The following is a 19,395-nucleotide window of genomic DNA, read 5'->3' as shown; positions in this document are numbered from 1 at the left end:
AGTTTCCTGGGCTGAAAGTTTGCTTTGAATGCCAGCAGAGTAAGGGACAGAACAGTGAGGAGCATCCCTTTCCAAAGAATGCAGGAGATAAGGCAGCTTTTCTCTCCTGAAGGTCTTTGGGTCTATGCAAGTTATCTGTAAGACAGGCTGCAACTCTTTGGAAGGCAGCAAGACGTGTCAGGGGAACAGGATCTGACTCAAAAGCAAAACTGCATGAGCTTGCGACAGCTGCCCAAAAATACCTGAGTGACTAAGGGGAGAAGAACGCTGAAAGCAGGGAAGCTCCATGAGTTCTCTTTGGCTCATTCTCTCCTTTTGGAATAGCACTAAAAGCAGTGGTTTTCCCCCCAGTCCTGCCTGTTGCAGCTGGGTGTAGGGGCACTGAGGGACAGATGTTACATTTGGCATCTTTCTAATTTTCTTCAGTCCAGCTCAAGTGCTAGGGATCAGCAGGTTGGAAATGAACTGACAGAAATTTAAACTAAAGGGCCCTGGATTTAGACTAGATATAAAGAAGAAATGTTTACAATGGGGGTGGTGAAACACTGGAACATGTTTCCCAGAGAAGGCATGAAGAGCATGGATTGCCTAGAGAGGTGGTAGATGTCCCATCCCTGGGAACATTCAAGGTCAGGTTGGACGGGGCTCTGAGCCACCTGATCCATTTGAAGATGTTCATTGCAGGGCAGAAGGACCTAGGTGAGTTTAAAAGGTCCATTCCAGCCCACACCATTATATGACTCGATGATGCACACTTAAGAAAGGTAATGATGAACTTCCCTCAGTTTGAAAAATTGAATCAAACCACCTACCTGGACCAATAGGTTAGATATTACATGGAATAGATTATCTATAATACAGATTGCATTAGATAATTAGGTTAGTTAGTGTTTTAGTTAGAGGAAATTAGGAGCAATGAGAAAATTATTAATGTTATTTACCAGTGGCTAACTGGTCTGGAGTCTAATGAATGCCACAGATTGGTATCTAGACATCTGTGTGACTGTGTATTGAGAATCATCCATGAGTTTTCACCCTGAATTTTTCTGTACCTACTTTGAAGCAGGGGGATCCAGTGGGTGTCATCCCAAAATAGGTGATACCTCAATTTAGAAATACAGGGCTTGAAAGGGATTCCTAAGTCTCTAATTCCAATCTCCTGGCAACAAACTGTTTGCTTTTGTGAATAGCTGAAATTTTTCCAGTTTCTTCGCAAGTGACATTCTGTTGCCCTCTTTTACTCCTGAAAGTGTCAAAAACTACGAATGGAACGGGGGCATTGCAGGAGCTGAGACTTTAATTAGGAGAAACTGTCTGTGTTCACCTGAGTCACAGCGTGTCAGAACATGCAGGTGAGAAGGAAGCAGCCCCTCCTCATCAGCAAGGAGAACAGGAACATCCTGCTCCCTCAAAGAGCTGTTCTGGAGCAAAGCCCAGAAGGCTGCTAAGGCTTCTGGGAGAGTTTGTTCCCATCTGTCCCCAGAGGTTTCTGACACTTCCCTGCCATGGCTTTCTGACAGTGACCAGAGCTGTTTTGCTAGGGAGGTTCCTAGCATGCACCTCCGTGGCGCTGTACTCTGCTGCATCAGGCCACCCATCCCATGGCCTCGTTCTCTTGCTGAGCTAGCCCTGCAGCAGGACTGCCCTCAACAGACTTGTGTCCTGATGACTTTTGTTAGCATTTACAAGCTCTTTGCTTCCTGGAAGGCCTCCAGTGCTGCTTCTCTGGCATCAATTCAAGATTTGCTTTCAGCTCTAGCTGCTCTAAACTTCAGCACACAGTTCCATTACTTGCGTGGGATGGAGAGGAAGTATTTGGTCATGAATTTTGGCTATGACACAGCAGAGCTGTGTCAACAGAATTGTAAGCTCCATTATTGCCTTTTCCACACCAGCTGCTAATGGAATAGCAAGGAGAAACCTATGGCCCCACACAGTCCTCTGGAGCCATGATTTCTGTCACCCATAACAAACCCCCACCTCAGTTTCTGAAGTATGGGCTCTGCCCTATGTTAGATAGCTGGGATATGTGCTTCTAACCCCTGCTTCATCCCCAGATGGAAACAGCCTGGACAGAGGTCACTTGTGTGGGAAAAATACTGGATGGAGAGTATGTCTCAAGTTGTTGCTTACTCCTAATGCAAGATCTTTATTTTTTTTTTCTTCTTATAAAAGCTTCCTGTCTTCATTCTGCAGATCCAGAGTACTCAGCCATCAGACTGAGGACCCAAAAAGTGCCCCTAAAAGATACTTCAGATCAGAGCAAGCAGACAGTTGCTCTAGATGCCATCCAAGGCCTCTAAGGACCTTACTCTTCTTCCTATGATGGGCTATGACACATGTTGTCGCTTGCCCCAAACTCAAAGATCTTTCTTGTGAAACTGGTATTTGCCTAAGAGTTAATCCAAGAGAAGGGATACCAATTGGTTTGTTATTGTACAGTGATAGGAGCAGGAAAATCTGACAAGAGAGGGAGAGCAAGGGACTTCCATCTTGTAACTTTGGGGTCAAACCTTCTGATTTTCTGGATTTTTCTTTTCATGGACTCCTGCTCCAGCCCCTGTCAGGCAAGCAAGGTGCAGCAGCTCTGACCTGTTGAGCCCTACCAATCTGGGTTGTCTTGCTGCTGAAGGACTGCATGGAGCTCTGTGAGAATTGAAAACACGCATGGGTTGCTCAGGAGGTCACCACAACCAGCTGACCTCTGGCAAACAGAGCTTCTCATTCAATGTCATAATTCAGCTATGGACTGATCCAGGTGCCTGTAAATATCCACTCAAATAAGCTAGATACCCAGTTTGTTCCTTTTTACACTCCTTTACGGTGCATGAGGAATATAAAGAATGGTAACTTGATGGTTTGCTTGCTTGGGGATAGGAAAGAGAACATATTTTAAATTGGAGTGGATATGATTTGCTTGGTTACTTGCCTTATAGACTCAGACATCTGAGTTCTGTGTTGCTAGAGTAAAGAATTTGAGGAGAGCTCAGAAAATGAATGCTTGCTAATAGAGATCAAGAGATCCAGAATGGGGATGTTTAAAATGTGTCAGGTTTGTTGATGTATCTCTAATGAGCTTTTTGGAGAAAAAAACTTCAGTGAACATTAAACAGTTCACCTCAATAAGGGCAACTGTCTTTCTCAAAATCCTACAGGTGAGAAAGAAATTTTCACACTTTCAGCATTAAAAAACCCCCAACCCACAAAGCACAGGACTGAGAGATTACAGGGACTGTCCAAAATATTGACATGCCTGGGCTGGTCCAGAGGCAACTGGTGTGCCACCACTGCAGTAAGGAGTCCTGGATTCTGCCAGTCCCGTGTCACTCCAGCCCCATGGACATGGGTAAATGCCAGCAAAACCACAGCAAACAGCGCCTCTTAAACCCTCGAATCCTTTGTGATTAATTTACTTATTGATGGTCTTTCATAACTCCGTGGTCATCTTTTTTCTCACTGCTATTAATTATTCCTGGAAGCAAATAAAAGGGCCCACCGATATCTCTCCCTCCCACTCAGCACAGCCAGCTTTTCCTTAGGGAGAAAAAACTTGTGCTCATTTGCAGTGGGACAATGCCGACTTTTGAACCTCTAACCACTAAACAAACAAACCTTGCGCTCTGCTCCACAATCCAAACAGGGTTTATTGACAGGCGTATCGCAGCAACGCGCAGCAGCCCCGGCAGCAGCGGGCTGGGATCAATGCTGGGGGCGGCCCCGGGCGCCGCAGGACAGCAGGACATCCTCGGAGGGGCGGCCCCGCCCGGGGCTGCTCCGCCCGAGACCCTCGTGCCCGGGCACAGCGCAGAGGGAGGAGCGGGACATGATGCCTGCAAAGCCCTTCTAGCTCCGAGAGCCCTGGCACAACTGCTCTGCACTGGTTGGGGGCTGGTGCTGCAGAGCCAAGACACTCGGTCTGGGTGCTGCTCAGCTTTGGCTGGCCCCAGCAGCTCCTCCAGAATGATTCAAGGACCCTTCAGGGTCACAGGAGGATGAATCCGGCTCCTGCCTCCCTCTGATCAGGAACAAACCATGGACATTGGACCCAGCAGGACGTGCTCTGTGTCAAGCCCGTGTGCAATGAGCATTACTGCTTTGGGACTGCACCCGTGTTTCCTGGCCAGGCCCACTTCAGAGATCACGTATGCAGCAGAAAATGAAGCAGGTTCCTTGCACTGGAGCTGCTGCCTCCCACCACGGTCTTCTCCTGGGAACAGGAACCCTGGATCATGTTTTTATGGCCACTTGTCCCCTCTTGAACTGCTAGCCCTGGCCCTGCAAGGCATGGAGCTACATGCAGACAAAATGCAGTGCAGAGGCTTTGGGGCTGGGGCTTTCTGTTTCCCCAAGTTCCCTCAGGCAGAGAGAGCTGACTCCTCAGGAGGGTCAGTCCCTGACCAGACCATTCTCCCCAGGCAGTTCTGTAGATGCTGCTAGCATGTGGCTTTGGCTTTTAGCAAAAAGATAAGAAAAGTTTCAACAAGGAAGAAACCAAAAGAAGGCAAATGGAATAACTTAAATAAACTTGATGACCAAAAGTGAACAGCATGGGGCTAAATCCTGGGGAAGTCAATAAGCCACATAAGATGTTTGGGGCTGGACAGTGGTCCGATCATCCCTGCTGGGCCCAGGCCCACATGAGCTGGCTTTGCACCCAGCCAAGGGCACTGACTGCAGCGTGGCTGCTCCAGCCTGGCCTCAATTCACAGTTGGACTTCTCCCGTCTCGAAATAAGAAGTACATGTGGCAAACAGCCAGGGTGATTCAGCCAAATCAGCTGGACATTTCTAGTTTTCATCTCTGCCTAAGTGAGCCTTTTGGCCTTTCCACCCTGATCCCCTCCATCTAGCCAGCCTGTGGAAATGGGCCACAGCCTGTGCAAAGTAGGCTCTGATAGAGCACCACGCTCTTCCAAGGATTTCTGCTTCTGATGGAGCTGTGATGATGCCTACATAAAGCTGATAAAATCAAGGGAACTTTGGAAAATCAACTGAGACAGACCCTCACACCTCCACCCACACAGAAATTGTAAGGATGTGAGAAACAGCACACAGTTTAACCAAAGGGACATTGCACATGCAAACAAGGCTCCTCACTTCAGCATGATAGGACACCTTTTTCAGAAGAGACTAAATTCTTTCAATTTCTCTGCACTGCAGCTAATAAAACAGGATGGATGACTATCTGCACTGGATTTATGGGCTCTTTTACAAGTGCCTAACATTAAGCAATTCACTTCTGGACGTTTAAACAGTGCCTTATCTTGTCTGCTCTGACCCTCAGGGCAGAATGAACATTTTGCATATTCATGGTTGCAATAAGAAAATAAAATAAAATAAAATATAAAATAAAAAAAATGTGCTTTAATTTTTTTTCCTGCTAAAATTCATCATTAGCCCAACAACATTGCAAAGGTCTTTTGGACCGATCCCTGAGATATACCGGGGGTTGACTGGCAGGCAGCGCCCCCACTTTATCTAACAAATTCCAGGGTAAAAAAAACCCACCCAAACACAATAATAATATTAATAAAGCGATGGACACGCTTTCCCCGGACGACGAGACACATACACTGTACACCTGTACACACGGCCGGCCCCGCGGGGCGGTGTAGTGCATCGGGGGGCCGCTCCCGCCGTGCCCCCGGCCCGGCCCGATCCGCTGCGCCCTCCAGCAGTCCCTGCGCCGCCGTCCCCGGCCGCTGTCACTGCGGGGCGGCGGGGCCCAGCCCGGCGCCGGCCGCCCCCGCCGCCGCACCCTGCAAGGAGGCGCTGGGGCTCAGGGGCTCCGCGCCGCCGGGCTGCGCCTGCTGCAGCTTCTTCTTGTTGATCTTCCTCTCCTTCGCCCGCCTGTTCTGGAACCAGATTTTCACCTGCCAGGAGGTGGACAGTGGAGTGAGGGGGGACAGTCCGCCGGGGATCTATCCCCCTCTCAGGGGCTCTCACCGAGAGCGCATCCCACCCCCGTGCATCCACCCCCGGGTATCCCTGCCCCCGCGCATCCCTGCCCCCGCGCAGCCCGGCCACACGTGGCGTGCATAGGGAGCGCCACTTTTGGGACAGACCTGCCTCTCCGATAGCCCCAGGTTGGAGGCCAGCTCCGCTTTTCTCCTGATGGTGATGTAGCGGCTGTAGTGAAACTCCTTCTCCAGCTCCAGCCGCTGATGGTCGGTGTACACGACGCGGTACTTGTCTTTCGTCCTGGTTTTAACTGCGGAGCACAAAGCCAGGGTTGAGAAAGTCAAAGCCAAAGGGCAGAGCTGAGCGCAGCCATTCTGTCTGCGGTGCAGAGCGATCAGGAGCAGTCCTATCCCCACCTCCCGGGCTTGCTGCTCGCCTCCCCCTGCCCTGGGAACGTTCTGCTGAGCGCAGCAGAGGAGAGGAGACGTTCCACAGCTCCTTGGGGACATGAGACATCATTGCCAGGCATGCAGAAGCTCCCAGCCCCGGCTGCCAGCCCTGGCCCTACCGCACACCCCTGCCTTGCACGGGGACAACAACCTTCACTGTGCACTTGTTGGCTTTTGGGTGGGTTTTTTTTTTTTTTTTTGGTTTTTTTTTTTTGCTTTCCCTAGCGACAACAAACTTCTTATAGAGAAAGAGGAAAAGGGAAAGAAAGAAAAGGCCCGTTCAGGGCACGGTGATTTCGTTTCTAAATGAGAAACAGACATCTAAGGGCGGAGAATCGGGAGCGGCCGCGGGGAACCACTCGTGAAGTGGCCAGCTCCCCCTTTTCTGTTACGGCACAGGGGCTAAAGGGATTTCTTGGGAAGCCTGGAAGTGTGACGTGCAACTTCAGAGCTAAAAAAATCCCAACAACAACAACCCAAGCCAAGAAACAAAAAACCAAAAAAACCCAAACCAAACCAAACACCGAAAACCCAACGGAATCCGAAGGCGAAAGCGGGCTTGCAGCCATTGAGTGTGCATCGCCGCAGCCGCTGACCTCCTTTTTCCCGAGGGTTTCTTGTTTAACTGGTTGTGTCCCCTGCCCAGCCGTTCCCCAGGGAGCCGAGGCGGGGAGTCTCTGCCCCCAAGGTGCTTAATGGCTAGCAGGCTGACTTTGTTCAGGTAAACTTTCTGCAAACCACAACAAAAGCACCCTGTAAAGATACAAGCCTGATCAGAGAAAACTCCCCAGAGTTAGTGAATAGGGAACACAATCCCAAACAATGCAGGACAAGGAGATCTTATCAAAGAAAAACCCTTCTCAAAGCCTTAATGACAGCCACATTCTGTTTGAATTACCACTACTGAACAAATGGCGGCAGGCGCTTTCATCCCCCCAGCTCTGCACATTAACATAAACACTGGCTCCAAAGGCAGAATTTGAATGGAGACAAGGGACCGGCCACCACCGCACAAGCCCAAACTGTGGGAACACCACGGGCTGCTGTGGGAAGCGGGGTGGGCCCGTCGGTTCCACCGCCAACGGCGCCCGGGACGCGGCGGTACCGGGGCTCGTAGGCTTTTCCCCCGGGGCGCGGCGGCCGCTGCCGTAGCCGGGACTCCCGCTCCGCTCCGCTCCGACCCGACCGGGGTACCCGCGCCGGCCCTGCTGTCGGTCACGCAAGGCAGGGGATGAGAGGGGAATGCCATAAGTCACTATTCACTGCGAAAGTCGTCGTCTTTTTTTTTTAAAAAAAGAAAGAAAAATGAAAAGAGGAGATAGTAGACGTGGAAGGCGTATATCAAAGCGCGGGACACGCATGTCCCCTGGCAGATGCACGGTGGGAATGAAAGAGAGGGTCTGCGGGGGTATTAACATCACAAGGGAGCGAGGCGCCGGGAGGGCACGCCCTCGCACGGCCGGCCCGGTCCGGCCGGGGCACGGCCCGGCTCGCAGGGATCGAGCTGGCAAGTGGCCGCCGCTGTCGCTCGGGAGGCCTGGCCGCGCGGAGACCTTAATAAAGGGCAGGCGGCCAGTGACTCAGAAACAAATGCGGAGCGACACCGGCCGATGATTTATATGACTATAATTGGTTATAAAAATCTTCTAAGTGGCTATAAGCAGGAGAGCGGAGCAGTGGGAGGAAGAGCGAGCGTTTCCTCGGGATCCAGACCATTCCATCCTCCTCCGCCGGAGCGCAGCCCCGGTCACCGGGGCTGGCAGCGGCTGCTCACCGGCCGAGCGCCGCTCCTGCCGCTGCCGGGCCCGGCACTCGGCAGTGAGTGCGGACGGGCTGTTGGTAGCGCCTGGCAGCCCTGCTCGCCCGAGGATCGATCCTCGGAGGAGTTTGTTTCGGGGAGCTCTCCCCGAAAAAATGTTTTGTCGGGCTGCCCGGCTCAACGGGGAGCCGGTGGCGCCCCGGGGGAGTCGTCGGCGGGGCAGCCCCCGCCCGCTGGCCCCGGCCCGCACTTACCCTGGCTGCTGAGCGGGGGCTGCGCCGGCTTCCTCATCCACTCGCAGAGGCCGCGGCGCTGCCCACCGGGGGAGAGCGGCTCGGGGGCGGCGCTGGCGGCGGCGCTGGCGGCGTTGAGGGGCTGCATGACCCCGGCGGAGCAGTGGGGCGCGGGGCCGGCGTGGTGGTGGGCGTGCGGGTGGTGGTGGTGGTGGTGGTAGTCGGCGGGGCTGTAGGCCATGGGGGCGGCGGGGGAGCCCCCGTTGAGGCCGTGGACGGCGCCGGCGGCCGGCGGTGCCCCTTGGCCATAAGTGCCCCAGTCGTCGCGGAGCGGGGCGGCGTAGGGCGCGGGCCAGGCGGGCCCCGGGGACTGGGCGCCGTCGAGGTTCACATGGTACCCGCCGTAGTCCGCGTACTGCGGGGCACCAACGAAGTTCTGCGCCGCCAGGTTAAGCCCCCCCGAGTGCCGCACCGGGCCGGGGTACATGGGCCCGTCCTTCTCCAGGAGGTAGCTCACGTACATGCTGGCGGGGCCCCGGCGGCGGCTCTCCACATGCTGCTCGGGGCTCTCGCCGCGGCGCGCCTGCTGCTGCCTGGGGCCGGGCTGCCCGGGGCGGGGAGGGGGCAGGCGGAGGGGCCGCGGCCCCGCGCTGCGCTCCGCGCTCCTCCGCGCTCCCGGTCCGAATCCAATGGCCGGCAGTCCTTACATGATTAACGATTGTTTACAAGGCTCTATTAGTAATGGCCCAGACACACCAAAGGCAGGTGACGTGGAGAGGCGCTGGGTATATAGCTACTACCCCTAAAAGACGATTTGCATTTAAAAAGATAAGGAGAGGGCAGCGACCTGATCACAGCTAAATATTCAAGCCTTTATTGTTTAAGAGCTTCCTCCTTCCATTGCAACCTGGTGCACTTTAACCTCCAATCACAGGTTCAAAGGATGAAATCAAGAGACTTGCAAAAGACAGCGAGGGAGATCTAAGGGCGAGGGTGGGAATATGGGAGCCGTGTATCACGGCCGATCTGTGGGCAGCACTTTAGCCAGCTCTTCTCTGTGCTTTGGGACTGGGGGGTGGGCGGGGGGGGGGGGGGAAGGGGCGGAAGAGGAGGGAGTTTTGATTAAAAATCCACAAAGCCATTTTGTAGTGGTTGTTTTGAGCAACAAACCCCATCGCGACGGCCTACTGCTTTTTGTAAAATGCTTCCCACCCGCTCCTGCTCCCGCTCGGTCATGGGCGATGAAGGCGAGGTAAGAGGAGAAATTCCCCCCTCCAAGGGCGCTGTCTCCTTCCTCCGCGTGTGCCTGCAGAACTTCGAGGTCGGGCGCGCCAGCAGGTCCGGGAAAGGACGAGGATTAGGGGTGCCTTAGTCTAAAACACCCTCTACCCTCAGACCCTCCACTGGAACGAGGCCGAATAATCCTGCCGCTCGGGGAGGCCTTGGGACTGAGGGAGGGGATGGTTCTCCTAAGGAGGGAACCATCAACCTCCTCCCGGAGCCTGTCACCTCATTGGGCGATTCCCCCGCTCTAGCGCAGCTGAGCCCGCGGGGAAGCCGACGGCTTGTCGCTCCAGGCACACTCACTTCTTCCCTCCCCAGCTCCTTGGAAACCCTCTGGAAATGCTGGCTCTGGAAGGGCGGCTCCCAGGCAAGCGGCAGCCGGCTCCCCCAGCCCAGCCAGTCCCCTTTGAAGAAGCGACCCCCTCTCAGCTTCCCCCCGCCGCTTTTATGCTTTAACTTTTCACCCTGAGCGGGGACAATGCGAGACGACGTTTGCATATTCGCATCTTTTCCCATGACACAGCGAAGAAACCTTTCACCCGCCGAGAAAAAATGGATGGGGACGGGAATGTCCCCCCATTTTCCCAGCACTTTTCGCCGGAGCAGCGCAGCACCGTCTCAGCCATTCTCACCGGCTTTCCCGGTCCCTTGGGGCGGCTGCGGCTCGGTCCTACCGGGGCTCCCCAGACGGGCCCCGCGCTGTCCCGGACCCTCATGTCCCGGGTATTACATACGGAGATCCACGTGGTCGTGTCCCAAGGGTGCTTTTCCTTCCACGTGGGTGGCTGTTCTGCACACCGAGGAGTGTCACTGAGATTGGGTGTCTTGCAGCTGAGGGCATATTTCAGCTCTGCAAAGGCAGATATCCCGAACCCACTCTCTAAAAACCTCCCTCTCCTTCCCCTCATTCTATCGTTCCTTTGGTGCTGAGCGTGGGGCTGATGCGGAGCCATGCTTTAACGCCAGCGCGGGTAATTCAGTGACCTCTCTCAAAATGTCCCAAGGGATCTAGTGTCAGTGTCTCTGGAAGACTGGGATGCTCAAGTAGGAAAGAATGGAGCATCTTTCCTTGGGAAGAGGCCACAGACGACCCTCTCGGACTCGCTGCGGGTGGCTTGGATGCGAGAAATGGGATATCCCCACCCCGCACATAGCCAGGAATGCTTGTGCCCACACCGTCACTTGTTCGCAGGTTGCCGCGGTTGCGACCCTAAGATAACAGCAGCACAACAGCAGGAATGCAGAGATGCTTGCCCGACGCTTTCTCGGGAGGGAATTTCTCTCTCTGTTGCTTATTCCCACCGTGATACTTTCCCCCCCTTCCCCGCCCCGACGGTGGGGTAACAAGGAGACGGGAGCGGGGCTTGGAGCTCCCAATGCTGTCTGAGCAGGAGGCTGAAATGTCACTCTGGAAAGGAAATGCTGTGACCCTTCAATGTAATCGCCTCCCCCGATAAGCGCCGACAGAGCCGATCTATGCAGATGTGAATTTGATGATGCCATAAATGGAGAAAGGGGCTATTAAAACGACAAAACTCTGGACATATTGTAATAAAACGCACTACAACCCTGAAACAGTGTCTAAGGCTCTATAAGTGCATCCCTGGCGGCCAGGTGGAAGCGTTTTGGGGTGAGACCCGACGGCAGTCCGAGCTGACAGGGCTGGAGGCCGCTGGCTGCGGGATCAAATGAGAGTCTCGCGGCTCCGGTGAAGGAGCAGGATAAGGCTCCAAGGAAGCCCCGCGAACACCTAGAATGGCAGCCAGAGCGCTGCTCCGCTACTTTGCCATTCTGACAGTGATTCCATTTGTCCCCCAGTACGGGGAGGACTTGGGAAGACCGGGCCCAACCAGCCGTACCCTAACTGGGGTCGGCGGCGAGATGGGGACAAGTCCCGCTTCCCCCGCGGATAAATGCTTTGAAGCATCCTCCGCCGCGCAGCTCCTCCCCGGACGCGACCCATGGCAGCTGCTGGGAATGGGAATACGCTGCCCTGGGCCACTCTTGTCTTAAAAGAAGAGGGATCCCCATCCACTCCTAGATGCCTTTGCGGCCCTTCGGTCTTCTTTCCATTGTGACTGGCACAGGATTTGTCCCCTGTCCGGCCCTACCCAGCTATCGGGGCTTCTCAAGGAGGCTGGGGAGAAAGGATATCTCTCTTGGCCGGTTTTCACACCTTTTCTCCCCTCCATTCTACCTGGTCCCTCTCCTCTTCCATCTCGGGTTTTCCCGCCGGTTCCGGCCCAGAGCTGCAGATCCGGGAGAGGAGTAGGGACCCTTGGACCAGATCCCCACACGGGAGCCTGGGCGAAGGCCTGATCTCTCCCTTCTCGCTTCCTCCGGTTTTTTTCTTATTTGTTAGATTCTGAGCGAGGAATTGAGACCCAGCGCCTCTCAAGCTGAAAGTGCCTGATGGGGGACACGGTTCGCAGGGAAATATCTTCCCCCTCCCCTTCACGTTGACCTCGATATTCTCCCCGTAGGGCTTTTTCACCCAGGGCTGCCTCCTGGGCAGATGCTGGGCTCCCCGTCCTCCTCCTTCAGCCTCAACCTTACTTCTTGATCGGAAAAAAAATTGCCGTCATTTTTCCGGGGGGTAGCCAGGGCATCGTCGTGGCCGCGGGGAGGTGCCGGGGGCAGGGCTGCTGCCCGCTGCCCGCTGCCGGCCCTCGGACCCCGGGCAGGCGGTGCTCGGAACCGGAGCGAACCCCGCGCTTCGGGGTCGACGCTCATCGTCGCCTCGGCTACGGGGCTGGCGTGGATTGGGGGATAATGGGTCGAGCAGCACAGCCCGAGGATTCTCATCCCAGGTCAGAGACGTCCCCTAAGTCTCGGGAAAGGCTGAGCGCTGCGCAGCACCCGCGATCCCTCCTCCATAGACTGCTCCCACTCGGCGGGACAGCTGTGGGGACGCAGATTCACCGTCTTTATTTCTGCTTGCCGTGTGGTATAACTCCTTTTTCTGTGATTTAGGAGAATCTCAGGGTGGGGTGGGGGGAATCTTTCCGTTTCCCTCCACCTTAACGACACGGAACCAGGAACGTTGTTTACAAGGTAAAGAAAAAAAAAAAACCCGCTTGAAAGCCCTTTGGCGGCCATGGAGAGAGAAGGGAAGGAGGAATCGTGTGTTAGTTAGTCCGACCTGTGGAATTTATGACTCCCCTAAGCACAGACATGATAAGGACTTAGAAAACATCTTGGATCTTTTCAAGCCGGCAGCCCCCGAGGCTTTGATGTAGATTACATTGCAGAATAACCCAATACTTTTATCGTGGGGTTGATACTCGTCTTGTTTAAGCGCATGCCTCTAGGAGGGGGTTAGATGCTGAACGCTCGCTCCCCAGCGGATTCGCGTTGCTGGGAAGAAAGCAGACGGGGAGGGAAGGTGGCACCTGGTGCCTGGCTGGGGCACAGCCACCCATACCAGCACCGCCACGGGCCGGCCCTGCCTCTTTGCACAGGTGCTGCCAGGCCTGAATTCTCATGGCCCTTTTCTCCTTCAAGAAACGGGAACGTAAACAGAGAAGAAGGAGAAAAAAAGTGGTATGATACACCAGAGGCCTCTGCCAGCCAGAGGCTGGTGAGGGTGTTCCCAGCCTCTCAGGTCCAGTGGCTGGCATACCTCTGCTAAACCAAGAAAATACCCTTGGTTGGATTTTGTTCTATTAATTTGTTTTACTTGACTTTACCTTACTTTGTTATCTTTTTAAAATGTCACAGAGGAAGAAGGCCGCACCAGGGCGCCCCGGCTGCCCGCAGAGCGCTTGTGCCCGGCCCCTGCTGGAATGTCCCGCTGGGAGGGCCGGGGCCCGATCCGGTCACGGGAGCCGTGAGCCACCGCACCCGCACCGCAGCCCCGACGGCGCGGCCGGGCGGCGGCGGGGGCGCTGCCTCTCACGGCAGGGGAAGCCCAGGGCTCGGCTGTTGTCGCCCCTGCCCCCAAGGACACTCCCCGCCCACCCACGGACACTCCCCGCAGCACGCAGGGCCCGGGCAGCGCCCGGCACGGGATGCCGCGGGAGCGCGGTGCTCCCCAGCCTCACGCTCTCGGCTTTGCGGCGAGGCACGGCCGGCACGGGACACCCAGGCAGAGGTTGCCCCCGGTCTCCCAGACCGCAAGTCCCGGCCCAGCTGGTGGGATGGGGCCACAGACATGAGTGTCGTCTCCCGTGCCAAGCAAAACACTGAATATGACCTGTAAAATGGTTTGCACACATTTGCCAGCAGTGTGCCAGCCCCCGTGCTATCTCCCTCTCCCAAGGGCAATCTGAAGGCTGACGCCCTCACTGTTTTCCTCGCTGATTAATCTTCTACATTTCTCAGCTCTGAAACCTTAGCAGGGAGGTGATGCATGCCCCTTTGGTGTGTAGTTCCCATCTCCACAACACATGCTAGTCTTGCCCATTTTTCTCCACTATTCCCTTTGCTCCAAGCCCTTCCATGGCAAGACACTATGGGCTGGTTGTCCCATACCACTGTCTCCCTCAGCCTTGTGTCCCACAGCAAGCCCATTCCTACAAACTCATTCAGTGGGCAGAGGCACAGGGTGTTGCTGACCCATACAGATGGTCTGCTGTTTGCAAGATCATCATTGTACAGATCCCTGAAGGGCCATGGTGCTTTATCGATAGTATTTAGTGCTAGCAAATCTAGGAGCCCAAAGGAGAGAAATGTCAAGTGCTTCTTTGGCCTGGTAGGGAGCAGGCCAAGGCTCCCATGTGGGACCTTTCCTTATGATGGGGTTGTAGGAAGGCAGAAGACTCATCTTTCTCCCTGGACAAACCTTTACTCTCCAACCCAAACCCTTAGTTCTTCTGGCTCCAAGGAGAAATTGGTACCTCACTGCTCTCCACCATCTCACATTTTCTCCCAGCTATTTAAGGAGTCTCGCTACGTTTTGTTTCTGGTCTGAAAAGAAGCCCCAAAAAGAGCTGAAGGTAGGGCTAGGTAGACCCAGAGCCAGCTTCCCAGCTGAGGCCCACACTCCCCTGTGCCCCAGGCTCTCCTCCATGACTCAGCTCCCAGGGACCAACCCAGGCCTTCTTCAGTTTATCTTCACAGCCCCTCCTCACCCAGGGTAACTCTACACACAGGAGGCTTTTACAAAGGAGAACCCAGTACACATCACATAGTTACTTCTCCAAGAGAAGTATTTTGGAAACTTGAGCTAGGCATCAATTTCTTTTTATGATATGAAGCCTCCGAGCCTCTGAAGACAGGACAGTCACGGTCCTGGTGGGACTGTAGGACTGTCATTAGAAGTAACTTCTGAGTCTTCTTCAGCCAGCATATGCATAGAGCAAGGAGGGAGAGGAACCCTAGTGTACTTGGAAAGAGGCAGCCAAAACTAAGTGTCAAAGCTTAGCTGTGGTGCAAAGCATTGTGAGTAGGTGTAGGCAATGCATGCCAGCAGAAGTACGTCACTGTCAGGATCTCCTGTCTGTTTTCATCCAAGCTAAGCAGTGTTTAAATGAACTGGATCCCACACCAGTCTTTCTGTGCATCTGTGGAGGCAATCACAGGAGCACCACCACTTTTCCACCTCTCTCCACAATCAGGTCTTCAGAATTCCTTCTCAGCTGAGATCTGAACCAAATTGTGCCCCAGGGCACCCACACATCTTTAAGGAGTGTTACTCTATCAGTTTTCTGGCACAGCCTTAAACATGTAAATTTTAATCTGTTGGTAAGCAGCTGCATTATTTATCTCATTACTAAACATTTCAGGAAGCATGAATCTAGTCCAGGACTCAGAAAACTTGCCTGAAAGGACTCCTGCTGGGCCATTCCATAGTGCTAGGATGCTCACCAAGGTTGAGAAGGAGCTAGGCTCAGGCCATTTGTGGCCTTCTCAACTACAGATCTGGGTGGGTCTTTTTGTCTTTTTGTGGTTCTTTTTTTTAAAGGTGTTTTTCTTTGCATTGTCTAATTAATTAGCCATTGATGCAGGATGGAAGCCTGAGCCCTTGAGCACTTGATCTGTTTCTGTGTCTTGGAGAAGGGTGCTGAGATTTGGTGTATCCAGCTCTATGAGATCCACTAATCTTCAGTAAACTTCTATTTTTTTTGCCCCTGAAATAATTCCCAGCAGAAGTTCTGACTCTTAAAATACAACATATCTGCAAATAGTTCTGGAGCAACTATGACTCTGGATTTCTTCATCGCCTTTCACAGTGCCCTCCATGAATATGTGGACTGGAAACTACTGCTAGCATGCATGGCAGGGGCGCTTCTGCTCTTCTCTTCGGGTTTAAGACACGGCTAATTCCAGCTTCTCTCATAGGGGCCCCTACAGAGCCCATCCCAGGTATCCTAAACCCAAAAGCATGACGTATTGGAGAAGCACCTCCAATTTCGATCGGGACAGAGAAGGGTCTCTTGCCTTTTTGGTCCCTGCTGCCTGTGGGACAGGGACATGGTTGTTTGCGGGGGTGGTGGGGCGGAGTGGTTTGTGCTGGCACTGGGTTTGTCCCATCGGTGCTACGAGGTCCTGGCTACCGACACGCTCACCCCAGCCGCTCTCTCCGGGTGTGCAGCTCTGGTGCAGACGCGGCGGCTGGCCCGAGCCCTGTGCCGAGCCAGCCCCGCTCCGTCCCCGCCGTCACCCCGGGCGCCGTCCGGCCGCACGGCGGGGCCGGAGCTCCCCCTAGCGGCGCCGCGGCGGCGGAGCGGGGCCGGTGTGCCCGGCGTCCCGCGGGGAGCGCTCCGGGCGCAGCGCTGCCCGCTCCGGGCGCGCTCCTGCGAGTGGAGGGGAAAGAAATTCGGGCAGGTTCCCCAGCGCCATCCTGCCTTTCAGCTTGGGCTGTCAGATTATCTTTCTTCTTATTTCTCTTACTCTTGCGAGGAAGAGCTCAAATGTCCTTTGCCCTTCAGTGCTTTTAATTGAACTCAACCCTCCTATTGCTCTTCTTCCGGGATTAATGATTACTTTGTCAGTCTGTGCCTAACTTAAGGCATCCACCTTAGGCTAAAGGCATCTGTGCTGGAGGTCTTCAAACAAGCTTAACTCTCTTCATTCACTACAGGGGGCAATTCATCACTTTCTCCTGACAATGAACTTCTGGAGGCACAGAATATGGGTCCGGATCCTAATGAAAGAAATGTGGGCATTTCCCTTCAAAAATCACAAAACTGATCCCTAACCATCACTGTCTGTGGCTCTGCACTAGCCTCAGGAGTGGACCAACACTTTGCTAAGTTGTGTTGGAAGCATCGTGGAAAGAAAATGTCCTAAAAGAAATTCTTTTTCACTCAGTACCTCCTGTAGCTTTGTTCCATCCATCTCTTCTGGGTGGAGAAGCAGATCATAACTTCCCACATGTTCAGCCCATACAGGAGGGTTTTTCTCCTGATTGCTCTTCCTCACAGAGTGCTGTGTTGCCTGAACTGCTTTTCATGGGTGAACCATGAGAAGTTGTACTTGCTCCAAGGTTCTCTATTTGCCTTTATATTCCCAAGTCTCAGCTCAGTAGTGATGATGGGGCCAGATGAGCTATGTCCAGTTCTTTTCAAGTCTTGTGGATAAACATGTGACATAACTTCCTGGCATGTTTTTAGGTACATGGGATTCCCATCTGCTCCTCTTTGAGCCAAGTTCACATCTGCTTAGTTTCTAGGGCCATCCGGGCTTGCAAGTGACCAATTCAGCATTATGTTTCTCTAAATTTGAAGGCTGAAAACTCCTGCCTTCACAAGATGCTCAACTCCTACTGTCCAGCCACTGCAGGCTGTGTGCTATCACTGCTAAACATCTTGAAGAGGAACACTTTCAAACCATTATGGGTGTGTTAAAAATAATATACATTTTCCAGAGAATGTGACGTTAAAATTTATTTCTGTCTAAATATCTCCAAATTGCTCTCCAGTGGTTTGTATCTGATTAACAAAATTGATGATTCATTGATAATTGTTAATAACATTAACAAAAATATACAAATCATAATCACTGTATTACAACATTATTTTCAGACAGTGTTAGTAAAGAGCAGCTCAATTTCTATAATAGTATATTATATGCAAGTTACTATTTTATAAGACCTGCCTCTGAAAAATCCTAACTGAACTTAGCACCTTGTAAAATGTAAAAGAGAAAAAACCTATTTATCAATATATTTTCATCTTGATCCACTGTGATGTAGACAAATGTATCATATTAGTCATGATGAAAGTTGCATTTAGAAATTCCTAAACCTCATAGTGAAAATAGCTGTCTTTTTAAGTATACTGAAAATGCATCAAGCCTCTAGGTATTTTCCTGGGAGTCTGTGAGAAAATTAAAGAGGCATACCTTCATTTTAGTGCATCAGTGTTCATACACCCAAGCTGAATTCTGTGATTTGGAGTGATGATACTACACTCCTAAATTACAGAATGCAATTTTTTCAAAATTAAATATTTTTTTTTGCTATTGAAACACAAAATTCCCATGAATGGAATTCACATTCTCATGAATGGAATTAGCTGTAACTCAGCTGAAGTGAGACTTAGAGCTGGAGACTGCCACCTGGATTTTCCAAACCAGGGAGGTAGAAGGTTATCTCTGAATATCACTCTTCCTGGTTACTTTTTATGTTTATTTTAGGTAGAAGGGAATCCCTCCTCTGAGTGTCTATCTCTGATCAGCAGATTCAGAATGTAACCTGGCTGAGTAGAGGCCACATGAGTAACTAAATTGTGATAAAATGAACTCATCTGAACTGAACACCCACCACCCATACTTCACAAGCACAAAGATGTCCAGGGTAAGACAGTTACACTGAATCAAATTAAGAGCTCCTTGTAAAAGAAGACTGATGGAACTGTAAAATTTGGACATCTAAAACTGGTGACTCCTCTGGCTTTTTTCCCCCCAACACTCCCTGACATCTGGAGATGAAGATGTGAAAAACACTTCTGGAAATCATACCAGCTCTCTTTACCTGCATAGTTGATGCTTGTAAACATTGACTAAAAAAAAAGTGGATTCTGTCATGTTTGCTTGCAATGTGGCAAGAACAATATGAATTCAATACGTTGATTGGGCACTGTTTGCATAACACCAGGAAAAGAGGTACTCGGTTGCAGAGCGGCTGCAAAAAACCCTGTCTTGCTATAGATGTGTTTGCTGGACTCAAACAAATGAATTACACCTTCCTCTCAAAAAGTCCATAAGTACTGACTGGCCCACAAGAAATACACAGTGCAGCAGTTGGTAACAATTTCCTCTCTTAGAGATGATATAAGGCACTTATCTTACACAGAGTGTATAACAATACTGAGACCAAATCCACAACCCAGATTATTTTTCAATTTGAGGGTCTTCATGCTGGAGCACAACTGAGGACAGCAAAGATTCCTCATCCCTGCTTACATGAGGTTTAGTTTTGATGCTGGAATGGTGTGTAGCAAGGTTTTTCTTTGTATTATGGTAAACCTAGAATTGGGAAGAGGAAATAAAAGGTATCTTCTGTTATTATTTATTGTATTTGGAAAACTACTGTTCTCCCCAAGAAGCAGGCACTGTGTGTTTAGTCCAGAGTGGATACCCAAGTAGCAATTGGTAATATAGAGAGGAATTGTTTATGCTCCCTGAAGAGGAGACAATCATCTGGTATGGATAGAACAGGACTTCCTCAGATCATCTTTTTTATTTTGACCTTTAAGAATGACACACAACATTGTGAGGACATGGCATGGTGATTCCTCATGAGACCCTGGTCCCAGGCACAGTCTCAGGCTATCCCTCAGCTCATCGTGATCTGTGGAGCTACATATAAACCCCACAAAAACCCA

The 19,395-nt window shown here is 52.2% G+C and overlaps 2 protein-coding genes and 1 long non-coding RNA gene across 4 annotated transcripts in view; 1 reads left to right on the top strand and 2 right to left on the bottom strand.

The window, feature by feature from the left end:
• Positions 1-1,438: 1,438 nt before the first annotated feature.
• On the bottom strand, positions 1,439-9,418 carry CDX2 (caudal type homeobox 2). The gene is made up of 3 exons (XM_021541875.3): positions 8,363-9,418; positions 6,065-6,210; positions 1,439-5,872 (listed from the first exon to the last, which is right to left on the bottom strand). Exons 1-3 carry the CDS (start codon positions 8,862-8,864, stop codon positions 5,705-5,707), a joined length of 816 nt encoding a protein of 271 aa, XP_021397550.1. The 5' UTR covers positions 8,865-9,418; the 3' UTR covers positions 1,439-5,704.
• A 24-nt stretch (positions 9,419-9,442) lies between these two features.
• On the top strand, positions 9,443-11,200 carry LOC146768714 (uncharacterized). Its single transcript, XR_014955555.1, has 2 exons — positions 9,443-9,593; positions 10,818-11,200. It is a non-coding gene; the product is annotated as an uncharacterized LOC146768714 (long non-coding RNA).
• A 5,143-nt stretch (positions 11,201-16,343) lies between these two features.
• Positions 16,344-19,395, bottom strand: part of FLT3 (fms related receptor tyrosine kinase 3) — a 52,344-nt gene continuing 49,292 nt past the window's right edge. Inside the window, exon 23 of one of the 2 annotated variants that reach the window (XM_085580038.1) lies at positions 16,344-19,036. In XM_085580038.1, the coding sequence (XP_085436164.1) occupies positions 18,902-19,036 (135 nt within the window). In that variant the 3' untranslated portion in view covers positions 16,344-18,901. The remainder of the gene's footprint in view (positions 19,037-19,395) is intronic. The other variant, XM_031506476.3, reaches the window with a different exon arrangement.

The sequence above is a fragment of the Lonchura striata genome, chromosome 1 (genome assembly GCF_050655825.1).
Source record: "Lonchura striata isolate lonStrDom1 chromosome 1, ASM5065582v1, whole genome shotgun sequence".
NCBI lineage: Eukaryota > Metazoa > Chordata > Aves > Passeriformes > Estrildidae > Lonchura > Lonchura striata.
This window is presented reverse-complemented; position numbering and strand designations above follow the sequence as displayed.